General features: G+C 49.0%; 1 protein-coding gene across 1 annotated transcript; it reads right to left on the bottom strand.

Annotated features, from left to right (window-relative positions):
* Positions 1-4,459: 4,459 nt before the first annotated feature.
* On the bottom strand, positions 4,460-19,221 carry LOC140411151 (histone H3.3A). Its single transcript, XM_072500219.1, has 4 exons — positions 19,060-19,221; positions 12,436-12,591; positions 9,509-9,662; positions 4,460-4,725 (listed from the first exon to the last, which is right to left on the bottom strand). Exons 2-4 carry the CDS (start codon positions 12,561-12,563, stop codon positions 4,597-4,599), a joined length of 411 nt encoding a protein of 136 aa, XP_072356320.1. The 5' UTR covers positions 12,564-12,591; positions 19,060-19,221; the 3' UTR covers positions 4,460-4,596.
* Between the last annotated feature and the right edge of the window lie 1,928 nt (positions 19,222-21,149).

Raw genomic sequence — 21,149 nt, 5'->3', positions numbered from 1 at the left:
GGGTCGGTAGATCACACCGCCTCGCACCCATGTTTGGGCAGGGTCGGTAGATCACTCCGCCTCGCACCCCCGTTCGGGCAGGGTCAGTAGATCACTCCGCCTCGCACCCCCGTTCGGCGGGGTCGGTAGATCACTCCGCCTCGCACCCCCGTTCGGGCAGGGTCGGTAGATCACTCCGCCTCGCACCCCCGTTTGGGCAGGGTCGGTAGATCACTCCGCCTCGCACCCCCGTTCGGCGGGGTCGGTAGATCACTCGGCCTCGCACCCCCGTTCAGGCAGGGTCGGTAGACCACTCCGCCTCGCACCCCCGTTCAGGCAGGGTCGGTAGATCACTCCGCTTCGCACCCCCGTTCGGGTGTGACCGTAGATCACACCACCTCGCACCCCCGTTCGGACAGGGTCGGTAGATCACTCCGCCTCGCACCCCCGTTCAGGCAGGGTCGGTAGATCACTCCGCCTCGCACCCCCGTTCGGGCAGGGCCGGTAGATCACTCCGCTTCGCACCCCCGTTCGGGTGTGACCGTAGATCACACCACCTCGCACCCCCGTTCGGGCAGGGCCAGTGGATCACTCCGCCTCGCACCCCCGTTCGGGTGGGGTCGGCAGATCACTCCGCCTCGCACCCCCGTTCGGACAGGGTCGGTAGATCACTCCGCCTCGCACCCCCGTTCGGGCAGGGTCGGTAGATCACTCCGCCTCGCACCCCCGTTCGGCGGGGTCGGTAGATCACTCCCCCTCACACCCCCGTTCGGGCAGGGTCGGTAGATCACACCACCTCACACCCCCGTTCGGGCAGGGTCAGCAGATCACACCACCTCACACCCCCGTTCGGGCAGGGTCAGCAGATCACACCACCTCTCACCCCCGTTCGGGCAGGGTCGGTAGATCACACCACCTCACACCCCCGTTCGGACAGGGTCGGTAGATCACACCACCTCGCACCCCCATTCGGGCAGGGTCGGCAGATCACACCACCTCGCACCCCCGTTCGGGCAGGGTCGGTGGATCACACCACCTCGCACCCCCGTTCGGGCAGGGTCGGTAGATCACACCACCTCGCACCCCCATTCGGGCAGGGTCGGTAGATCACACCACCTCACACCCCCGTTCGGGCAGGGTCGGCAGATCACACCACCTCGCACCCCCGTTCGGGCAGGGTCGGTAGATCACTCCGCCTCGCACCCCCGTTCGGGCAGGATCGGTAGATCACTCCTCCTCGCACCCCCGTTCGGGCAGGGTCGGCAGATCACACCACCTCGCACCCCCGTTCGGGCAGGGTCGGTAGATCACTCCGCCTCGCACCCCCGTTCGGGCAGGGTCGGTAGATCACACCATCTCACACCCCCGTTCGGGTGGGGTCGGCAGATCACACCACCTCACACCCCCGTTTGGGCAGGGTCGGTAGATCACTCCACCTTGCACCCCCGTTCGGGTGGGGTCGGCAGATCACACCACCTCACACCCCCGTTCGGGCAGGGTCGGCAGATCACACCACCTCACACCCCCGTTCGGGCAGGGTCGGTAGATCACTCCTCCTCGCACCCCCGTTTGGGCAGGGTCAGCAGATCACACCACCTCACACCCCCGTTCGGGCAGGGCCGGTAGATCACTCCTCGCACCCCCGTTCGGGCAGGGTCGGTAGATCACTCCGCCTCGCACCCCCGTTCGGGCAGGGTCGGTAGATCACTCCGCCTCGCACCCCCGTTCGGGCAGGGTCGGTAGATCACACCTCCTCGCACCCCCGTTCGGGTGGGGGCGGCAGATCACTCCTCGCACCCCCGTTCGGGCAGGGTCGGTAGATCACACCTCCTCGCACCCCCGTTCGGGCAGGGCCGGTAGATCACTCCTCGCACCCCCGTTCGGGCAGGGTCGGTAGATCACTCCGCCTCGCACCCCCGTTCGGGCAGGGTCGGTAGATCACACCTCCTCGCACCCCCGTTCGGGTGGGAGCGGCAGATCACTCCTCGCACCCCCGTTCGGGCAGGGTCGGTAGATCACACCACCTCACACCCCCGTTTGGACAGGGTCGGTAGATCACACCACCTCGCACCCCCGTTCGGGCAGGGTCGGTAGATCACACCCCCGTTCGGGTGGGGTCAGTAGATCACACCACCTCACACCCCCGTTCGGGTGGGGTCAGTAGATCACACCACCTCACACCCCCGTTCGGGTGGGGTCAGTAGATCACTCCCCCTCGCACCACCGTTTGGGCAGGGTCGGTAGATCACACCACCTCGCACCCCTGTTCGGGCAGGGTCGGTAGATCACACCACCTCACACCCCCGTTTGGGTAGGGTCGGCAGATCACACCACCTCGCACCCCCGTTTGGGCAGGGTCGGTAGATCACACCACCTCGCACCCCCGTTTGGGCAGGGTCAGTAGATCACACCACCTCACACCCCCGTTCGGGTGGGGTCAGTAGATCACACCACCTCACCCCCCCGTTCGGGTGGGGTCAGTAGATCACTCCCCCTCACACCCCCGTTTGGGCAGGGTCGGCAGATCACACCACCTCGCATCCCCATTCAAGAGAGGTGTGACCTGTAGATCACTCCATCTCACGTCACCGGTAGATCACTCCATGCTGTGTTGTTTGGGCAGATCACTCCGCCTCCCTCCCCATGCTTATTTTAAATTGCACTTTTGACTCCCCCCAGAGAAAATAATTTTTCCGAGTTCCCTCTCGGGGGCAGTGGTAATGTCATGGGCTGACGACCAACTGAAACCCATCTGGCTCACTCACCCAGGAAGGAAATCTGTCATCTTACCCAGTCTGGCCTACATGTGACTCCAAACCCACAATGAGGTTGAATTCAAGGGCAATTAGCGATAAATGTTGGATCCAGTAATGAATTTCTAAAATATCAAACTCTTCATAATTTCAAACCCAAAGCACCTCAACAGCTGCTTTGCATCAAGTTATGCTGCGATAGGGCAGGAAATGATAGATATGGAAACATTTCTATGGATGGCGATTTAGCTCAGTTGGCCGGACAGCTGGTGATGCAGAGCGTGGGTTCAATTCCCGTACGCGCTGAGGTTATTCATGGAAGTCCCCGCCTCCTGAACCTTGCCCCTCGCCTGAGGTGCGATGACCCTCCGGTTAAATCACCACCAGCCAGCTCCCCCCTCAAAGGGGAAAGCAGCCTACAGTCATCCGGGACTATGGCGATTTTACCGCGACCCAGCTATTATATCTCCCCTGGCAACAGCACATTAGAAGTGCAGTCTTCCAGAGATAACTGTCCAAACTCTCACACACAGATTCCTACTTCCTGATTTATAATAGAAAATACCTACATAAACATGCAAGTTCCTCCAGCACTGTGGGATAGAATTTTTTTAATTTTAGTCTTGTTACCTAGAAACATCCATGTTTTAAGGCAGGCAGCTGCTTGGGTCAGGAGCAAATGGCAATAACTATTCCATTTCAGGTACCTTTTTAAAAAGGAACTGGTTAAACAGCAGTGCTCACTAAAGTTAACTCCTCACAGTTTACACAGCATTATTGTGAACTGCACAGGATAGTGTTTGAATGATTGTCTTAACAACGAGCAGCTTGCTGATTAGAGGTTGGTATTGCTGTGTTCAAGGTACAAGGTCACCTGTTTGTGGAGCTTCACATACATGCTGATAGGCATGACCGTATTCTTAGTTAATTGTGCCACCATGTTGCTGGCCTGGAGTGGACCACTAGTGTCTACATAAACATGCATGTTATCCACAACAGGGAATATAATAATAGGTTGTTTTTTTTAAATCCGACACATTATGTTTCAAATACTTTAATAGGAAAACCTTACTGGAAACAGCACAAGAGGACACACAAATATTTAAAAACAGTTACTAAATACACCAAAAACATCTCTTATAAAAAGTAAAGCAAACAATGGGATCTACTTTATGAAAAATATTAAATTTTATATTTCAGATCCGATAAGAAATTTAAGTTTGTACTATATAAAAAAGAACTCTCAAATGCTGCTGGCATTGTTCAGAAATCAAAAATTGTTTTAAAATATTTTCAAAGCTGCGCTGTTGGAAAATAAAAGAAAAAATCAAATACATAAATCTGCCTGCTCTTTAATTTCACTCTCTCCCCCCCCCCCCCCACACTGAAGATCCACGCAAGAGTAAACGACAACACCCAGATGTTGATTCACGATCCTTCCATCCCTTCTCCCCAGCACCCCTTCCTCATGTTTAAAATAGGTAGAATCTCAGGACCCCCCCAAATCGATGAATATGTCCCACATCACTCTCGCTTCTCCCCGCAATAGTCCACACCCAACATATTCCACTCTCCACCCCTCCCCCACATCGTGCATGTGTCCTACACTCTCCCTTCCCCTGCTGCGTCCCATTCTCTCTCTCCCACCCCCCGTATCACCCACACCACCCTCCTGAGGAAAAAAATGATAAACAACCACTGACTACTACCAGATAGGAAGAATAGACTGATTTTAACTTATTCTTTTATTATTTTTGTGGGGGGCAGGAACGAGGTTAGGAGGTTGAAAAGTTGGGATTAAAAGGGGAAGATTTCAATGCTAGCTCCCCCCCCCCCCTGCCCCCTGCCCAAGGTAATAGGAGGTTTAAGCACGCTCCCCGCGGATGCGACGAGCTAGCTGTATGTCTTTTGGCATGATCGTCACGCGCTTGGCATGGATAGCGCACAGGTTGGTGTCCTCGAACAGTCCCACCAGGTAGGCTTCACTTGCTTCCTGTGGGGGAGGGAGGGAAAATAAATCGTTAGTAACTATTTGCGTACAACACGAAGATTACAACCCCATCCAAACTATCTTCCCACTCTCCTGAAATAGACACAATCGTCAACATGAGAGATTCTGGCCATTGGGCCCAACCAGCCAGCGTTTACCCTCCACAACACCACATGGTCCCAATCATATTTATCTGCCCAATTCCCATATCAGTCCAATGAATCCATCCAAACTAATCTGGAATATTGATCATTTCTGCCTCACCACTGATGAATTGTACAGCCTCGCACTGCTCCATGCAAGATGTTTCTCCTAATGTTCCAAACGTTTTAATCGGGTATCTCTGGTCTCTCACTGTTGGAACCAGTCTACTTCTATCTATGTTGTCCCAGCCTTTGATGATAACATTTCAACTATCACATTTCCTTCGACAGCACCTTCCAAACCTGCAACTCCGCCACCTGGGAAGACAAGGGCAGATGATACATGGGAACATCACCGCCTGCAAGCATCTGAGTGAATCTAGCATCAAACCCTCTCAATATCCTTTCCATATCATGAGGTCCAATGCTCAGTGGGTTCAAGTTCCAGTTTTCATGTGGCCAGATAGTGAGGGATTTCATCCATGGGCCTTTGGGCCACTGTCTCATGCCAATAGAAACAAACTTTTTTTTTTTTTTAATAAATTTAGTGTACCCAATTCATTTTTTCCAATTAAGGGGCAATTTAGCGTGGCCAATCCACCTACCCTGCACATCTTTGGGATGTGGGGGCGAAACCCACGAGAACGTGCAAACTCTACACGGACAGTGACCCAGAGCCGGGATCGAACCTGGGACCTCAGCGCTGTGAGGCAGCAGTGCTAACGACTACGCCACCGTGCTGCCCTCACAGAAACAAGCTTGACTGAACCTCCACATTCCTGATCCGTCAACAGTCAACCATCAAAACTTCTATGACTGTCCTCTTTATTGAAACGGTCCATGATTTCTCTTTTGTTGACATGCTCTGTATGGTCATTTGCAAATTGTGGATGCTGCTGGCCGATTCATCCAGTTTTTGATCGAGTTCCCTTGAGCGAGGGAGCCTTTACTCAAGGGAACTTCCTGAAAATGGAAGGCCCACTTAACCCATGATCACTACCTGACAATGATCACACGTGTCATACCATCTACTGGCATTATGGTCATATGTTTTTATGCCTGTTCAATTCTGGGCACCACACTTTAAGAAGGATGTCAAGGGCTAGGAGCGAGTTCAGGGATTTTCTGCATTGTTGCAAGCGATGAGGGACTTTGGTTACGAGGAAAGACTGGAAAAGTTAAAGTTGTTCTTCTTAGAAGGATAAGAGGAGATTTGATAGATGCATTCAAAAGGTTTTGATAGGAGTTCTTAAAAAAAAGAACTGGGGGGGCAGCACGGTGGCACAGTGGTTAGCACTGCTGCTCATGGCACCGAGGTCCCAGGTTCGATCCCGGCTCTGGGTCACTGTCCGTGTGGAGTTTGCACATTCTCCCCGTGTTTGCATGGATTTCGCCCCACAACCCAAAGATGTGCAGTGTAGGTGGATTGGCCACGCTAAATTGTCCCTTAATTGGAAAAAATGAATTGGGTACACTAAATTTATAAAAAAAGAACTGGGGAAATACTTGAAGAGTATTATAGGGCTATCAGGAAAGAGCAAAGAAGTGGGATTGACTGGTAGCCATATCAATGAGCCAACACAGGTACGATGGGCTGAATGGTCCCCTTCTGCACTATCATTCTATCTCCCATTTGGATCCAACTGGAGCTCCATCAATTGGAAGACCTCAAATCAAACCTAAATCTGGTGGTTCTGCATAATCTTGGCAGCCCCTTCGAACTCATCTTAAACCCTTTCTGTATCGTAGTTTGAAGAGTGGGTGACTGGGATTACCAGTACAGTGCTGCAGCAACCTGCTATCCCTCCAATGAACAGAAACTAGCAAGGAAATATTAGACAAATTGCCATTATGATGCATCAATTTGTTGTGCGATTTATATTCAAGAGTACTAAAGGGAGGAATGATTATAAAACATGCAGCAGGGTCATTAACAGGTCTGTGCCCATGAACAGATTTAATAGTAATGGGAAATTACTCCTCTCTGTTGTAAACCACTAACTCAAAAAAGGTGTTTTCTCTCAGCCGCCTCCCACCATCCACTGAACAATCGTTGACTATGCCCAGAGGCATTTGGTATAGAACCAGGGATCAATCCACAGCAACATTCAGTATCTTATGGGAGATGTAGGCCATTCAGCCCCTCGAGCCTGTTCCATCATTCATTAAGATTGTGGCGGAATTTTGCTTCTACTCCACTTACCCACACTATCCTTGGGTTCCCATAGTTCCAAACATCTATCAATCCCAGTCTTGTGCACAATCATCGAGCATCCAGACTGGCTGCAATGGTTCTGACAGATTGGAGGGTATCGAATGTAACCCTGCTATTCAGAAAGGGAGGTGGAGAGACAGCAGGGAACTATAGACCAGTGAGCCTAATGTCGGTAGTAAGGAAGTTGTAAGAGTCCATTATCAAGGATTTCACAGCACAGCATTTGGAAAGCAGTGGTGTAATCAGACAAAGTCAGCATGGATTTACGAAAGGGAAATCATGCTTCACAAATTGACTCGAATTCTTTGAAGTAACAACCAGTAGAGTTGACCCTCGTCTAACAAAATAAAAATCTATCAATCTCAGCTGTAGAGTTTTCCATGTGGCTCCCAGCCGTAGCAGCTTTCTGCAAATGGTTCAAAATGTCTACTGCTCTTTATTTGAGAAGTGCTATGTTAAATGATATCATCTTTTGGATCAATGATATCAATGTTTGGAACCACTCCAAACATTGTTCTGGACTACTGCCAATAAGTATTTGCCAGGACACTGGGAAGAATGACCCTGCTATCATTCCAACAAGTACCATTGGATCTTTTATATCCACTTGAGCGAGGTTTATTTCAATGCCTGGTCTGAAAGAGAACATCGCAGCACTGGACCAGGAAATTAACGGGATTGAAGGCAGACAAATCTCCAGGGCCTGATAATCTGCATCCCAGAGTGCTTGAGGAAATGGCCCAAGAAATAGTAGATCCATTGGTGGTCATTTTTCAAAATTCTTTGGACTCTGGAATGGTTCTGACAGATTGGAGGGTACCGAATGTAACCCTGCTATTCAGAAAGGGAGGTAGAGAGAAAACAGGGAACTATAAACCAGTGAGCCTAACGTCAGTAGTAAGGAAGTTGTAGGAGTCCATTACCAAGGATTTCATAGCACAGCATTGGGAAAGCAGTTGTATAATCAGACAAAGTCAGCGTGGATTTACGAAAGGGAAATCATGCTTCACAAATCTACTGGAATTCTTTGAAGTAACCAGAAGAGTTGACCAGGGAGAACCGGTGGATGTGATTTATTTAGACCTTCAGAAGGCTTTCGACAAGGTCTCACATATATGTAAAGTTAAAGCATATGGTATTACGGGTAGTGTCTGGAGATGGATAGAAAGATGGTTAGCTGACAGGAAGCAAAAAGGTTGGTTAAATGTGTCTTTTTCTGACTGACAATCAGTGACTAGTGTGGTACTGCAGGGATCTGTGATAGGATCCCAACTGTTCACGTTATATATTAATGATTTGGATGAGATATACATACTACCTCCAATTTTACAGATGATACAAAGTTGGGTGGGAGGGTGGAACTGTGAGGAGGATGCAGAGATGCTTCAGCGGGATTTGGATATGCTGAGTGAGTGGGCATATGCATGGCAGATGCAGTATATAATGTAGATAAATGTGAAATTTGGTATCCGTTTTGGTAGCAAAATAGGACGGGCATAATAGAATGAGCGTAAATTGAGAGGTGGATACTCAGCGAGACCTTGGTGTCCTTGTGCATCAGTCGCTGAAGGTAAGCACGCAGGTACAGCAGACAGTAAAGAAGACAAATGGTATGTTGGCCTTCACAGCGAGAGGATTTGAGTACAGGAATAGAGATGTTTTACTGCAATTGTATAGAGCATTGTTGAAGTCACACCTGGAGTATTGTGTGCAGTTTTGGTGTCCTTGTCTGAGGAAGGATGTTCTTGCTATGTAGGGAGCGCAGCAAAGATTTGCCAGGCTGATTCCTAGGATGGCGGGACGGTCATATGAGGAGAGACTAAGTCGGTTAGGATTATATTCATTGGAGTTTAGAAGAGTGAGAGGGGATCTCATAAAACGTGTAAAATTCTAACCGGATTAGACAGGGTAGATTCAGAAAGAATGTTCCCGATGGTGGGGGAGTCCAGAACTAGGGGTCATAGTTTGAGGATAAGGGGTAAACCTTTTAGGACTGAGGCGAGGAGAAATGTCTTCACCCAGAGAGTGATGAATCTGTGGAATTCACTACCACAGAAAGTAGTTGAAGCCAAAAGGAATTTGATATAGTTCTTGGGTCTAAAGAGGCTCAAAGGGCCAAATGGCCTCTTCTTGCTTCTATTTTCTCTGTATGTTTCGACCTATCAGCCTAAATTACATGGTAAAGTCTGTGGAGTGGGAATTGAACCCCCGGTACTGTGAGCGCAACCCACTGGCCATGGGCGTCACTCACAATATACTGTGAATGAGGACAATGTCAGGCCCGAATACAATTCCTCCTGGTTAAATACTCAACACCAAGGGTCACTTCTGCAAAGGTGACAGACCTTCTTGACCCGCAACCCTTTCCACACCCGTCGGCCACGCAAGGAGCTACTTTGAGGGAGAACACACTGGAGAAATAAATCACCTGCAAGGCGCCAATGGCAGCACTTTGAAAGCGCAAGTCGGTCTTGAAGTCCTGAGCAATTTCACGGACGAGGCGCTGGAAGGGAAGCTTGCGGATCAGAAGCTCAGTGGACTTCTGGTAGCGTCTGATTTCTCGGAGGGCCACAGTACCTGGGCTGGGAGGGAAAAGGTTCGGCAGGTTAAATCAGTGCGTTCCAGCAACAGATGCCACAGTCATAATTCATTAAAAGTGCACATGAGCTAAACACAAAAATAAACCCCACACTTGTTGATTTACTTTTTGAAAGAATCAGATCGAGAGATTGAATGACGTGTAGGGTGGGACACCTTGTCCACACATGGGAAAACAGCCCTTCACTGACAAGTGTCCCATTCCAAAGTTTGAGCTTCATTCATCTGGCATGGCAGAGTTTACACAGCAAGTTGTGATTATGTGATTGGATTGGTTTAGTGCCACGTGTACCGAGGTACAGTGAAAAGTATTTTTCTGCGAGCAGCTCAACAGATCATTAAGTACATGAGAAGAAAAGGGAATAAAAGAAAATACATAATAGGGCAACACAACATATACAATGTAACTACATAAGCACTGGCATCGGATGAAGCATACAGGGTGTAGTGTTAATGAGGTCAGTCCATAAGAGGGTCATTTAGGAGTCTGGTGACAGTGGGGAAGAAGCTGTTTTTGAGTCTGTTCGTGCGTGTTCTTAGACTTCTGTATCTCCTGCCCGATGGAAGAAGTTGGAAGAGTGAGTAAGCCGGGTGGGAGGGATCTTTGATTATACTGCCCGCTTTCCCCAGGCAGCGGGAGGTGTAGATGGAGTCAATGGATGGGAGGCAGGTTCGTGTGATGGACTGGGCGGTGTTCACGACTCTCTGAAGTTTCTTATGGTCCTGGGCCGAGCAGTTGCCATACCAGGCTGTGATGCAGCCCGATAGGAGACTTTCTATGGTGCATCTGTAAAAGTTGGTAAGAGTCAATGTGGACATGCCGAATTTCCTTAGTTTCCTGAGGAAGTATAGGCGCTGTTGTGCTTTCTTGGTGGTAGCGTCGACATGGGACAGATTTTTGGAGATGTGCACCCCTAGGAATTTGAAACGGTCTAGATGTGCACCCCTAGGAATTTGAAATAATTCACTGTCTGACGGTGAGAGCAGATTGAGTTAAACTTTCAATAGGGATTCGGATGGGTAATCAAAGAGGAAAACCGTGCAGGGTTATTACAAACAATTGGTTAGCTCCCAAACGGTCTGCTTCGTAGGTCCAGCAGGAGGCATGGCCGCAGTCGTTAGCACTGTTGCTTCACAGCGCCAGGTTCCCAGGTTTGATTCCCAGCTTGGGTCACTGTCGGTGTGTGGAGTCGGCACGTTCTCCCAGTGTCTGCGTGGGTTTCCTCCGGTTTCCTCCCACAGTCTAAAGATGTGCAGGTTAAGTGGATTAGCCATGTTAAATTGCCTTTAGTGTCCAAAAAGATTAGGTGGGGGTTACTGGGTTAGGATGGAGGAGGTGTGGACTTGGGTAGGGTGCTCTTTCCAAAGGCCGGTGCAGACTCGATGGGCCAAATGGCCTCCTTCTGCTCTGTAAATTCCATGATTCTATTTATTGGCACATATCCCATAACGAAGAAAGCAAACTCTCAAATTACCAATGGTGTTGTTATGCACCACCCTCTCCCCACCAACCCAAACAGCTCCATCTTGACTTTGATGTGGAGAACCATTTCTGATCATAAAACGTTTCTTTTAGAATCATAGATTCATAGAATTTACATTTAACTTGTCACTTTTAAAATTTGGTCATGGTCTCTACTTCGGCCAGTATTTATTCCCCACCATAACTGGCCTCAAGGTGGTGGTGAGCTGCCTGCTCGAATTTCTGCTCTCCATGTGCAGGTACACCCACAGTGCTGGTAGGGAGGGAGTTCCAGGATGTTGCCCCAGTGACAGTGAAGGGGCAGCGATATATTTCCAAGTCAGGGTGGTGAGTGGCTTGGGATGGGAACCTCCAGGTGGTGGGGTTCCCAGGAATCAGCTGCTCTTGTCCTTCTCGATGGTAGTGGTCGCAGGTTTGCCGGAGGAATCTGGTAGATGGTACACACGGCTGCCACTGTTCAGCGGTAGTGGAGGGTTTGAATGTTTGTGGAAGGGGCCCCAATCAAGTGGGCTGCTTTGTCCTGAATGGTGTTAAACGTCTTGAGTGTTGTTGGAGATGCACTCATCCAGGCAGGTGGAGAGTATTCCATTACACTCCTGATTTGTGCCTTGTAGATGGTGGACAGGCTTTGGGGAGTCAGGAGGTGAGTTACTTGTCATTGGATTCCTAGCCCTTGACCTGCCCTGGTAGCCACAGTATTAATGTGGCTAGTCCAGTTCAGTTTCTGATCAATGGTAACCCCCAGGATGTTGATTGTGGGGGATTCAGCGATGGTAATGCCATTGAATGTCATGGGACAATGATTTATTCCTCTCTTGTAGGAGTTGGTCAATGCCTGGCACTTGTGGCACAAATGTAACTTGCCCCTTGTCAACCCAAGCCTGGATATTGTCCAGGTCTTTCTGCATTTGGACATGGACTGCTTCAGTACCTGAGGAGTCGTGAATGGTGCTGAACATTGTGCAGTCACCCGCAAACATCCCCACTTCTGACCTTATGATGGAAGGAAGGTCTCCAGTGACGTGGGAGGTCAGACCGCAGGTCACCGGCCAGCCTCGAGCAGCAGTCACCAAGCCCTGCTCTGGCCATAGGAAGGTTGAGATTGGCTGTTGTGCTGTTTGATTGGCCTCTCTCTATCGAATACCCCAACCAGACCACAGGGGAAAGATGGTTGGGGGGAGGAATCTGCATGAACCGACTGGATAGTACACCGCGCAATCTGCTCAAGCCCAGGACTAAGGGCTAAGCTCCAGGCGCCCAGTTCAGCCACTAACCGGTAACGATGAGGTTTCTTCACACCGCCGGTGGACGGTGCACTCTTACGGGCAGCTTTTGTTGCCAGCTGTTTCCTTGGTGCTTTGCCACCAGTAGATTTACGGGCAGTTTGCTTGGTACGAGCCATCTTCCTTCCTTCCGAGTTGTCCTAGGGCCTGAAATACAAACAGGAGAAAAGATCATTCCAAGGTACCTCTGCGCACCTGCAAAGGCAACATCCAAGAGACAGATCATCAGTGTCCCAAAATGGCAGCACGATGGCACAGTGGTTAGCACTAATGGCGCTGAGGACCGGGGTTCCATCCCGGCCCCAGGTCACTGTCCGTGCAGGGTAGGTGGATTGGCCACGCTAAATTGCTCCTTAATTGGGAAAAGAAGAATTGGGTACTCTTAATTTTTTTTTTTTAAATTAGTGTCCCAAATGCAGTGGCAATTTAATTTTCAATGCAGTCGTTATCGTTCGGTGTATCTCAATTAATTTCTTGATCGAAATAGTGAACCACGTTGGTGTGGGATTGATGTAGCACTGCTGCCTCACAGCGCCAGAGATCCGGGTTTGATTCCGGCCTCAGTGACTGTGTGGAATTTGCACGTTTCTCCATGGCTGCGTGGGATTCGTCCGGGTGCTCCGGTTTCCTCCCACAGTCCAAAGATGTGAAGGCTAAGTTATGGGGTTTCCAGAGATAAGGTGGGGAAAAGAGGGCCTTGTCGGGTGCCCATCGGGAGGGCGGGTGCAGATGTGTTGGGCTCACTGGCCTCCCTCTGCACTGTAGGGATTCTATGGATAGAGTTACAGAGAGCTGATGAGCAAGAGCCCTACTCAAGGACCGTCTCTCCTCTAAATCAGGGCACCAGAGCGCAGGAACCTGCTCAACAAAGTTGACAACAGAGAACTTTGAGCTTGATTTCTGTCACTGAACATTGCGAAGGAAAACTTCGATTGGGGCCCCTTCCACAAACATTCAAACCCTCCACTACCGCTGAACAGTGGCAGCCATGTGTACCATCTAGCAAGTATTGGGGTCCCTTTGAAAGGAAAATTCACACAAACAGCAAGATCTCACAAAGTAAATTAACAGGTATTAAGCCCAGTCTTGGAATTCAGATGGCTTTGCATAAACTAAGTGAACCTTGACCTCACAATTAAATAATCAGTCATTAGAATTCCCTCCAAGAACAACTCGGTGATGACATCAGATTATCCCCTGGTGACAAAACTATCCTTCAGTAAAGCTCCTTACATCCAGCAGGATGCTTATCAGGGGCTTATTCAGCTCAACGTATTGCAGACGACATGAACTGGAGGGTATTTAGAAGGGGGGGGGGGGGAAGAATTGCAGGGTTATGGGAAGAGAACAGGGGAGTGGCTTTAATTGACGATGGCACCACTGAAGAGCTAGCACAGACAGGGATGGGCTGAATGGAGTCACATTGTCGACATCAACACCCTCCCGATCCTGTCAGGCAATTGAACCATCAGCAACAGCCTCAGAGCAGCACTCAGCCGATTCCACAGCTGCCCAGGCACACCGAACCCAACCGCAGCATTGAATGCGAGCACTGATCACAGCTGAAACTCAAGCATCGATGAACAAAAACAAAGCACAGGTCGACACACATCACAGAGGAGCAAAATAAAAAGTTGCATTCCAAACACATCCCTGAAGGCTGAAATTTGCATAAAACTTCCAACAACTACAGGCTGCATTTGTATAGCACCTGTAACCTATGCAACATCCCCAAAGGATCACCATCAAACAAAACTGGATACAGAGGAACACCACAAGGAGATATCAGAAGTTAGGCTTTAAATGAACATCTTAAACGGGAAGAGGGAGAGACAGAGAGGTTTCAGGAGGGAATTCTCGAGTTTCAGGCATATCCTAGGAGTGCCGGAGGCCATTCAGCCCATCAAGTCTGCTCCGGCCCTTGGAAAGAACACCCCTTAAACCCACACCTCCACCCTATCCTCATAACCCAGTAATCCCACCTAACCTTTTTGAATATCAAGGGCATTTTATCATGGCCAAGCTACCTAACCTGCACATCTTTGGACTGTGGGAGGAAACCGGAGCACCCGGAGAAAACCCACGCACACACAGGGAGGACGTGCAGACTCCGCACAGACAGTGACCAAGCCAGGAATCGAACCTGGGACCCTGGAGCTGTGAAGTAACTGTGCTAACTAACCACTGTGCTACCGTGCTGCCCATATGTAAAGATATGGCTGCCAAATTAAACGATGGAGGACGAGTAAGAGATCTCAGTGGGCTCTGGGGATTAGAGGTAGAGAGGGGAACGGCCTTAGAAGAATTTGAAAGCCAGGATAATTCTTTTTTTTTTTTTTTAAACGTTTCCTCCCAACACGTTTATGACTGGTCATTAAGTCTTCATTCCCATACAGATTAGATGGGGGTGACGCGATGGGGGTAATGTCACTGGACTAATCCAGAGATCCAGTCAGATGGCGGGATTTGAATTCCATGAAAAATCTAGAACAAGAATCTAGTCTCAGTGACCATCGATTGTCGTAAAAACACACCATGTTCACCAATGTCCTCTTTAGGCAAGGAAACCTGCCACACCTACCCAGTCTGGCCTACACGTGACTCCAGACCATGTGGCTCTTAACTACCCTCTGAAATGGCCTTGCAAGCCCCTCACCCAATCGCAGGAAGAAAAACAGTTCCATGCATTAAATTTCATTTCACGCCTATCTTTCTAAGCAAATAAATTGTGTTCACAGGTGGAGGAAGTTTTGGTTTTAATACCTTATCTGAAAGACAGGCAGCACGCTCTCAAGATTGCACTGGAGCAACCCCAAGTCAGGGTTTCCCCAAACTGGGGTCTCCAGGAGGTCCGCAGAGCTGGCAGTCACCACGTCACCAGTACACGCTGGTTTGAACGCGCAAAATTTAAAAAAGTATTAGTCAGCTTACCGCCAGCATCCAATGTTCCCAAATGCCTTGCTCTGATTGGCCCATTTAATTTATTCCATTTTGCTGTTGCTGGGCAGAATAGTCCGTGGTCAACAGAGGCCGAGGCGAGGCAGGAGCCAACTTGGCCAGCAGCTGGGGGGGGGGGGAAGAGGAGAGGCTGCACCTAGCAAGTGAGTGTGTGTGCGCCAAGTGTGCTTGCGAGAGAGTGCTGCGAGACTGTCAGAGTGAGATGTGTGTGAGGGTGAGAGAGAGTGGGCTCGGAAAAGTAGAATTAGACAAAACATTTTGATGGGGGGGGGGAAAAAGGGCTTCTCTCCCTTCAGGGCTCGATAGGCAAATACATAAAGTGCTCCAAAATAAACTAAACCAGGCAACGGAGATCCCAGGCAAGATCCTTGACATCTGCAGAGTGCTGCTCGAATGGAACCCCTCTCGGTATGGTTGTCCCAGTGCCCCCTCCCTTACCCATGACTGGAGTCGAACACTGCCTCAAAAGGAAGATAGACAGCCCGAGCATATCGCTGCAGGAGTAGCTCAGGACAGCGTTTTCACCATTTGGCCATTTCAATGATCTGCCCTATGTCCGCCATCGGGCTGTTTCCTGTGCAGCATTCAGCTCAATTCATCACTTCCAATATTGAAGCAGCCCATCAATAATAGCAGAACCTGGTCAACATCTTAACACCTGGCCTTTCAAACCCCACAAATCCCCATTTAACATTATATTCTGCAGTCTCTCCTTCCTTACTTATGTACGGTATGCATTGTTTTGTACAGCATGCAAGTAACAATACTTTTCACTGTATATTATTAATACATGTGACGATAATAAATCAAATCAAATTCCTGAATCTGCACAGAACAGTTTAAAGAAACAATGGGATGTTAGAGGTGGGGCAAAGGAGAAAACAAACATTAGAAATAGAAAAAGCCAGAAAAACTCAGCAGGTCTGGCAGCACTGTGAAGACAGAAACAGAGTTATCATTTCAAATCCTGTGTAACTCTTCATCAGAATACCTGTTCTTCTTTCTTAACGGATGCTGAGTTTTTACAGCATTTTCTAGTTTTGTTTCGGATTTCCTGAATCTGCAGTATTTCATTTTTATTAAATGAGTCTGCATGAGTCACAATGAGGGAGGAGTGTTTTTTAAATTAAATTTAGAGTACCAAATTCTTTTCTTCCCAATTAGTGGCAATTTAGCATGACCAATTCACCCCTGCACATCTTTGGGCTGGGGGGCGGGGGGGGGGGGGGGGGGGGGGGCTGGGGCGGGGGGGACCCACACAAACACGGGGAGCTTTGAAGGGTCATCTGGACTCGAAACGTTAGCTCTTTTCTCCCCCTACAGATTCTGCCGGACCTGCGGATATTTCCAGCATTTTCTCTTTCCTTTAAAATAAATTTAGAGTACCCAATTCATTTTTTCCAATTAAGGGGCAATTTAGCGTGGCCAATCCACCTAGCCTGCACATATTTTGGGTTGTGGGGGCAAAGTCCACGCAAACCCGGGGAGAATGTGCAAACTCCACACGGACCGTGACCCAGAGCCGGGATCGAACCTGGGACCTCGGTGCCGTCAGGCAGCCATCGTGCTGCCCCCAGCATTTTCTCTTTGGTTTCAGACATGGGGAGAATGTGCAAACTCCACACGGAAAGTGACCCGGGACCAGGATTGAACCCGGGTCCTCAGCGCTGTGAGGCCACAGTGCTAACCACTGTGCTACAACTTACATTTATATAACACCTTTGATATAGTAAAACAACTCAAGGCATTTCATTGCAACCTAGTCAAACAAAAATCTGACACCGAGCTACACGAGGAGAGAACTTTAGGTGACTAAAAAGCTTGATCACTTTTAAGGAGCATCACACGAAGGGAGTGGCGATGAACATAGGATATAGGGGCAGAGATATCACTGAATTCCTACAGTGTAGAAGGCCATGCAGCCCCTCGAGCCCCCTCTGCCATTCGATAAGATCACGACTGATCTGTTTCCAGCTCCACATTCCCCAGTTACCCCCAATAATCTTCAATTCCCTCACCTAACAATCTACCTCTGCTTTGAAAATATTCAGTGATTCCCCATTTCCACCACCTCTTTGGAGGCAGAGAGTTGAAAAGTCACACAACCTTGAAGAGAGGGGTGGCACAGTGATTAGCACTGCTGCCCAACGGCGTCAAGGACCCAGGTTCGAATCCTGGCCCCGGCCCACCGTCCATGCGGAGTTTGCACATTCTCCCTGTGTCTGTGTGGATCTCACCCCCACAACCCAAAGATGTGCTGGCTTAGCACACTGGGCTACATCGCTGGCTTTTAAAACAGACCAAGGCAGGCTAGCAGCACGGTTCGATTCCCGTACCAGCCTCCCCGAACAGGCGCCGGAATGTGGCGACTAGGGGCTTGTCACAGTAACTTCATTTGAAGCCTACTTGTGACAATAAGCGATTTTCATTTCACGGGCAGGGTAGGTGGATTGGCCACACTAAATTGCCCCTTAATTGGCGAAAAATAACTGGATACTCCAAAATAAAAAGCAAGAGAAAAATTCCAAACCCTGGGGGAGGCGAGCAACAACACTGCATTGTCAATCTTTTTTAAAGAAAACATTTGGCTTTTGAAACTTTTGGGCAAAAAAAAAAAAGCAAGGTGTTTTCTTGTTCAGGAGGTTCACTTGCTGTTTGTAAATAGGAGCCACTTCTGACAGGCAGGCTGAGCTGTTGACGTACGGTTCAAATCGCTCTTTTCCCATCTTCCCCCAATTAGATGAGCAAACGTGACATTCAAATAACTGAAATGGCAGAACTGCCAGGCAGAACCAACTGAAAACGAAAAAAATATGGCAAACTTTTCCCCTCAGGTGCACATTGAGGGAAGCTTCTGAAAACAGGTAGTTTGCTCTAACCTAACTACAGCCCAGTCTCAACAGCAAGAGGCTCAAAATCTCATTTCCTGACAGGAATTTATTTCCCCCGCCAAAAAAAAAAATCCAAATCCAAATTGATCCTGCCAAAAACAAAACATAACCAAACTCTTCCCTCCCTTCCCCCGCCTTGACTAAGTGAAGAATTCGAAATCAAAACCTATTTTTAAAATGGGCGATAGAAGAGGAAAGATCAGCCAGAACAAAGATGGTGAAGCGTTGCAACAGCTGGGGGCGAAGGGACTGAAGCAAAATGTTTTAAAATAAATAAATGCAGCGTGTCCCGCTTTGCATTTTATTTTTTAGATGGGGGGGGGGGGAAGAAGGGTTGGCCGACGAAAGAGAACTTTTTTTGGCAAAAAGGAAAGAAACGAATTTGCTTCCAACCCTGGAGGCAGAAAAACATTTTTTTTTTCCCGGATATGAGAATCCCAATTCGGCTTACTCGACGGGGTGAACCCCAATCAGCAAAAATAAAATAAGGATTAGTAAGGGCAGATCAAACAAAATTTCAAGGGACAAGACACACTAAACCAAGAGAGCGAGAGAGACAGAAATGGAACGTTGACCCGGGAGCTCGCGCCAATTTGCTACAATGTTGCTGCCACAAAATGGATACCTTAAAGTTTGTTACAGCAGCTCCAGCCTTCACAAAGAGCTGGATACAAAGTCAATGCACAACAGAAAGGGGAAAGAGAGGGGAATACTTTGTACAACATTTCCCACAAGTTGCCACCTCACGCAAAGCGCTGCCACTTACCTGTCCTTTATCTGTTGTCTTTTTTTTTCTCTCTCCTCCCTGCCTGGTTCCTTCTCCCCCCGCGCGAGCCTCTGGCAATTTTTGTTTCCTCCTCTATATAATTTTAGATTCCCCCTCTCGCTGCAAAAACACAATTGAAGAACATGGCTGACTGAGGCCTTCCCATGAGCTCTCGCGCCCCGGGCCTGTCCCTCACATAAACACACACATACTCCCCACCCACTGCAATGAAAGCAATGCACGACTCACACAATTGGAGAAGGACGAAGTGATGGAAAGTGCAGAGGAATTTAAACCCCCTTCGCCGTCTGCTCCCACCTAAACCATGTAGCTAATGTCAATTGAAAGGTTCCTCTCCCCACCCCCCCCTCCCCATTTGTGTGGCAAATGACAAAAATAATGCACAGATTCAATTTTATTTTGTTGACAGTGACAACTTCTAGCAACCTGATTGCACACCCACCTAATCTTTTCTCTCCTGCTCCTCCACTCACCCTGGCCTGCGTTTTAATGACACCCGCACCAGTGGATCGAGGCAGCCACTCTTCTTGGATGAAGGAAGAAATATTTTTTTTATTGGTTCTTGGGATGTGGGGGTCGCTGGCTGGACCAACATTTGTTGCCCGTCCCTAATTGCCCCTGATCTGAGTGGCTTGCTAGAGCATTTCAGTGGGAGGGCAATTAAGAGTCAACCGCATCGCTGTGTAGGTATGGAGTCACATGTAGGCCGGACCAGGCAAGGATGGCAGATTTCCTTCCCTGGAGGACATTGGTGAACCAGATGGTTTTTTTTTACGACAATTGGCAATGGTTTCATGGTCATCTTTAGACTTTTAGTTCCAGATTTTTATTGAATTTAAATTTCACTATCTGCCATGCTGTGATTTGAACCCAGGACCACAGAGCATTACCCTGGGTCTCCGAATTACTAGTCCGGTGACAATACCACTGCCTCCCCAAATATTTAATATTCTCCATGCGCTACAAAAAAATGCAGCCACCCTTATATTCCTACCAGCAGCACTCACCTGCACCTCTCGCAGTCTGAGGAAGGCAGAAGTTGGGGCTGTTTCCCTAGGAGATGAGAAGGTTGAGAGGAGATCTGATAGAGGTATTCAAAATCATGAGGAATCTAGACAGAGTAGAAAGGAAGGAACTGTTCCCAATGGTGGAAGGATCAAGAAGAAGAGGACACCATACGGTTGCCAACTGCGATTAAATGTATTCCTGGAGGTTTCATCACATGACTTGGCCCCTCCCACATTCCAGCCATTAGCCAGCCAAAACATCCATCTTTGTGACGCACTGTCTTCCTACGCCAATTGGATTCCGGCTTGGGTCACTGTCTTTGCGGAGTCTGCACGTTCTCCCCATGTCTGCGTGGGTTTCCTCCGGGTGCTCCGGTTTCCTCCCACAGTCCAAAGATGTGCAAGTTAGGTGGATTGGCCACGCTAAATTGCCCTTTAGTGTCCAAAATTGCCCTTAGTGTTGGGTGGGGTTACGGGGTTACGGGGATAGGGTGGAGGTGTTGACCTTGGGTAGGGTGCTCTTTCCAAGAGCTGGTACAGACTCGATGGGCCGAATGGCCTCCTTCTGCACTGTAAATTCTACGACACTTGGAAAGGGTCCAGAGGAGGTTTACAAGAATGATCCCGGAATGAAGAACGGTTGAGGATTCTGGGTCTGTACTAGAACAAAGAAAAGTACAGCACAGGAACAGGCCCTTCGACCCTCCAAGCCTGTGCCGACCATGATGCCCATCTAAACTAAAATCTTCTACACTTCCTGGGTCCATATCCCTCTGTGTAAAAAACTTGCCTCGTACATCTCCTCTATACCTTGCCCCTCGCACCTTAAACCTATGCCCCCTAGTAATTGACCCCTCTACCCTGGGAAAAAGCCTCTGACTATCCACTCTGTCTATGCCCCTCATAATTTTGGAGAACTCTATCGCCCCTCAACCTCCGTCGCTCCAGTGAGAACAAACCGAGTTTATTCAACCGCTCCTCATAGATAATGCCCTCCATACCAGGCAACATCCTGGTAAATCTCTTCTGCACCCTCTCTAAAGCCTCCACATCCTTCTGGTA

Source organism: Scyliorhinus torazame, chromosome 4 (genome assembly GCF_047496885.1).
Source record: "Scyliorhinus torazame isolate Kashiwa2021f chromosome 4, sScyTor2.1, whole genome shotgun sequence".
Classification (NCBI taxonomy): Eukaryota; Metazoa; Chordata; class Chondrichthyes; order Carcharhiniformes; family Scyliorhinidae; genus Scyliorhinus; species Scyliorhinus torazame.
This window is presented reverse-complemented; position numbering and strand designations above follow the sequence as displayed.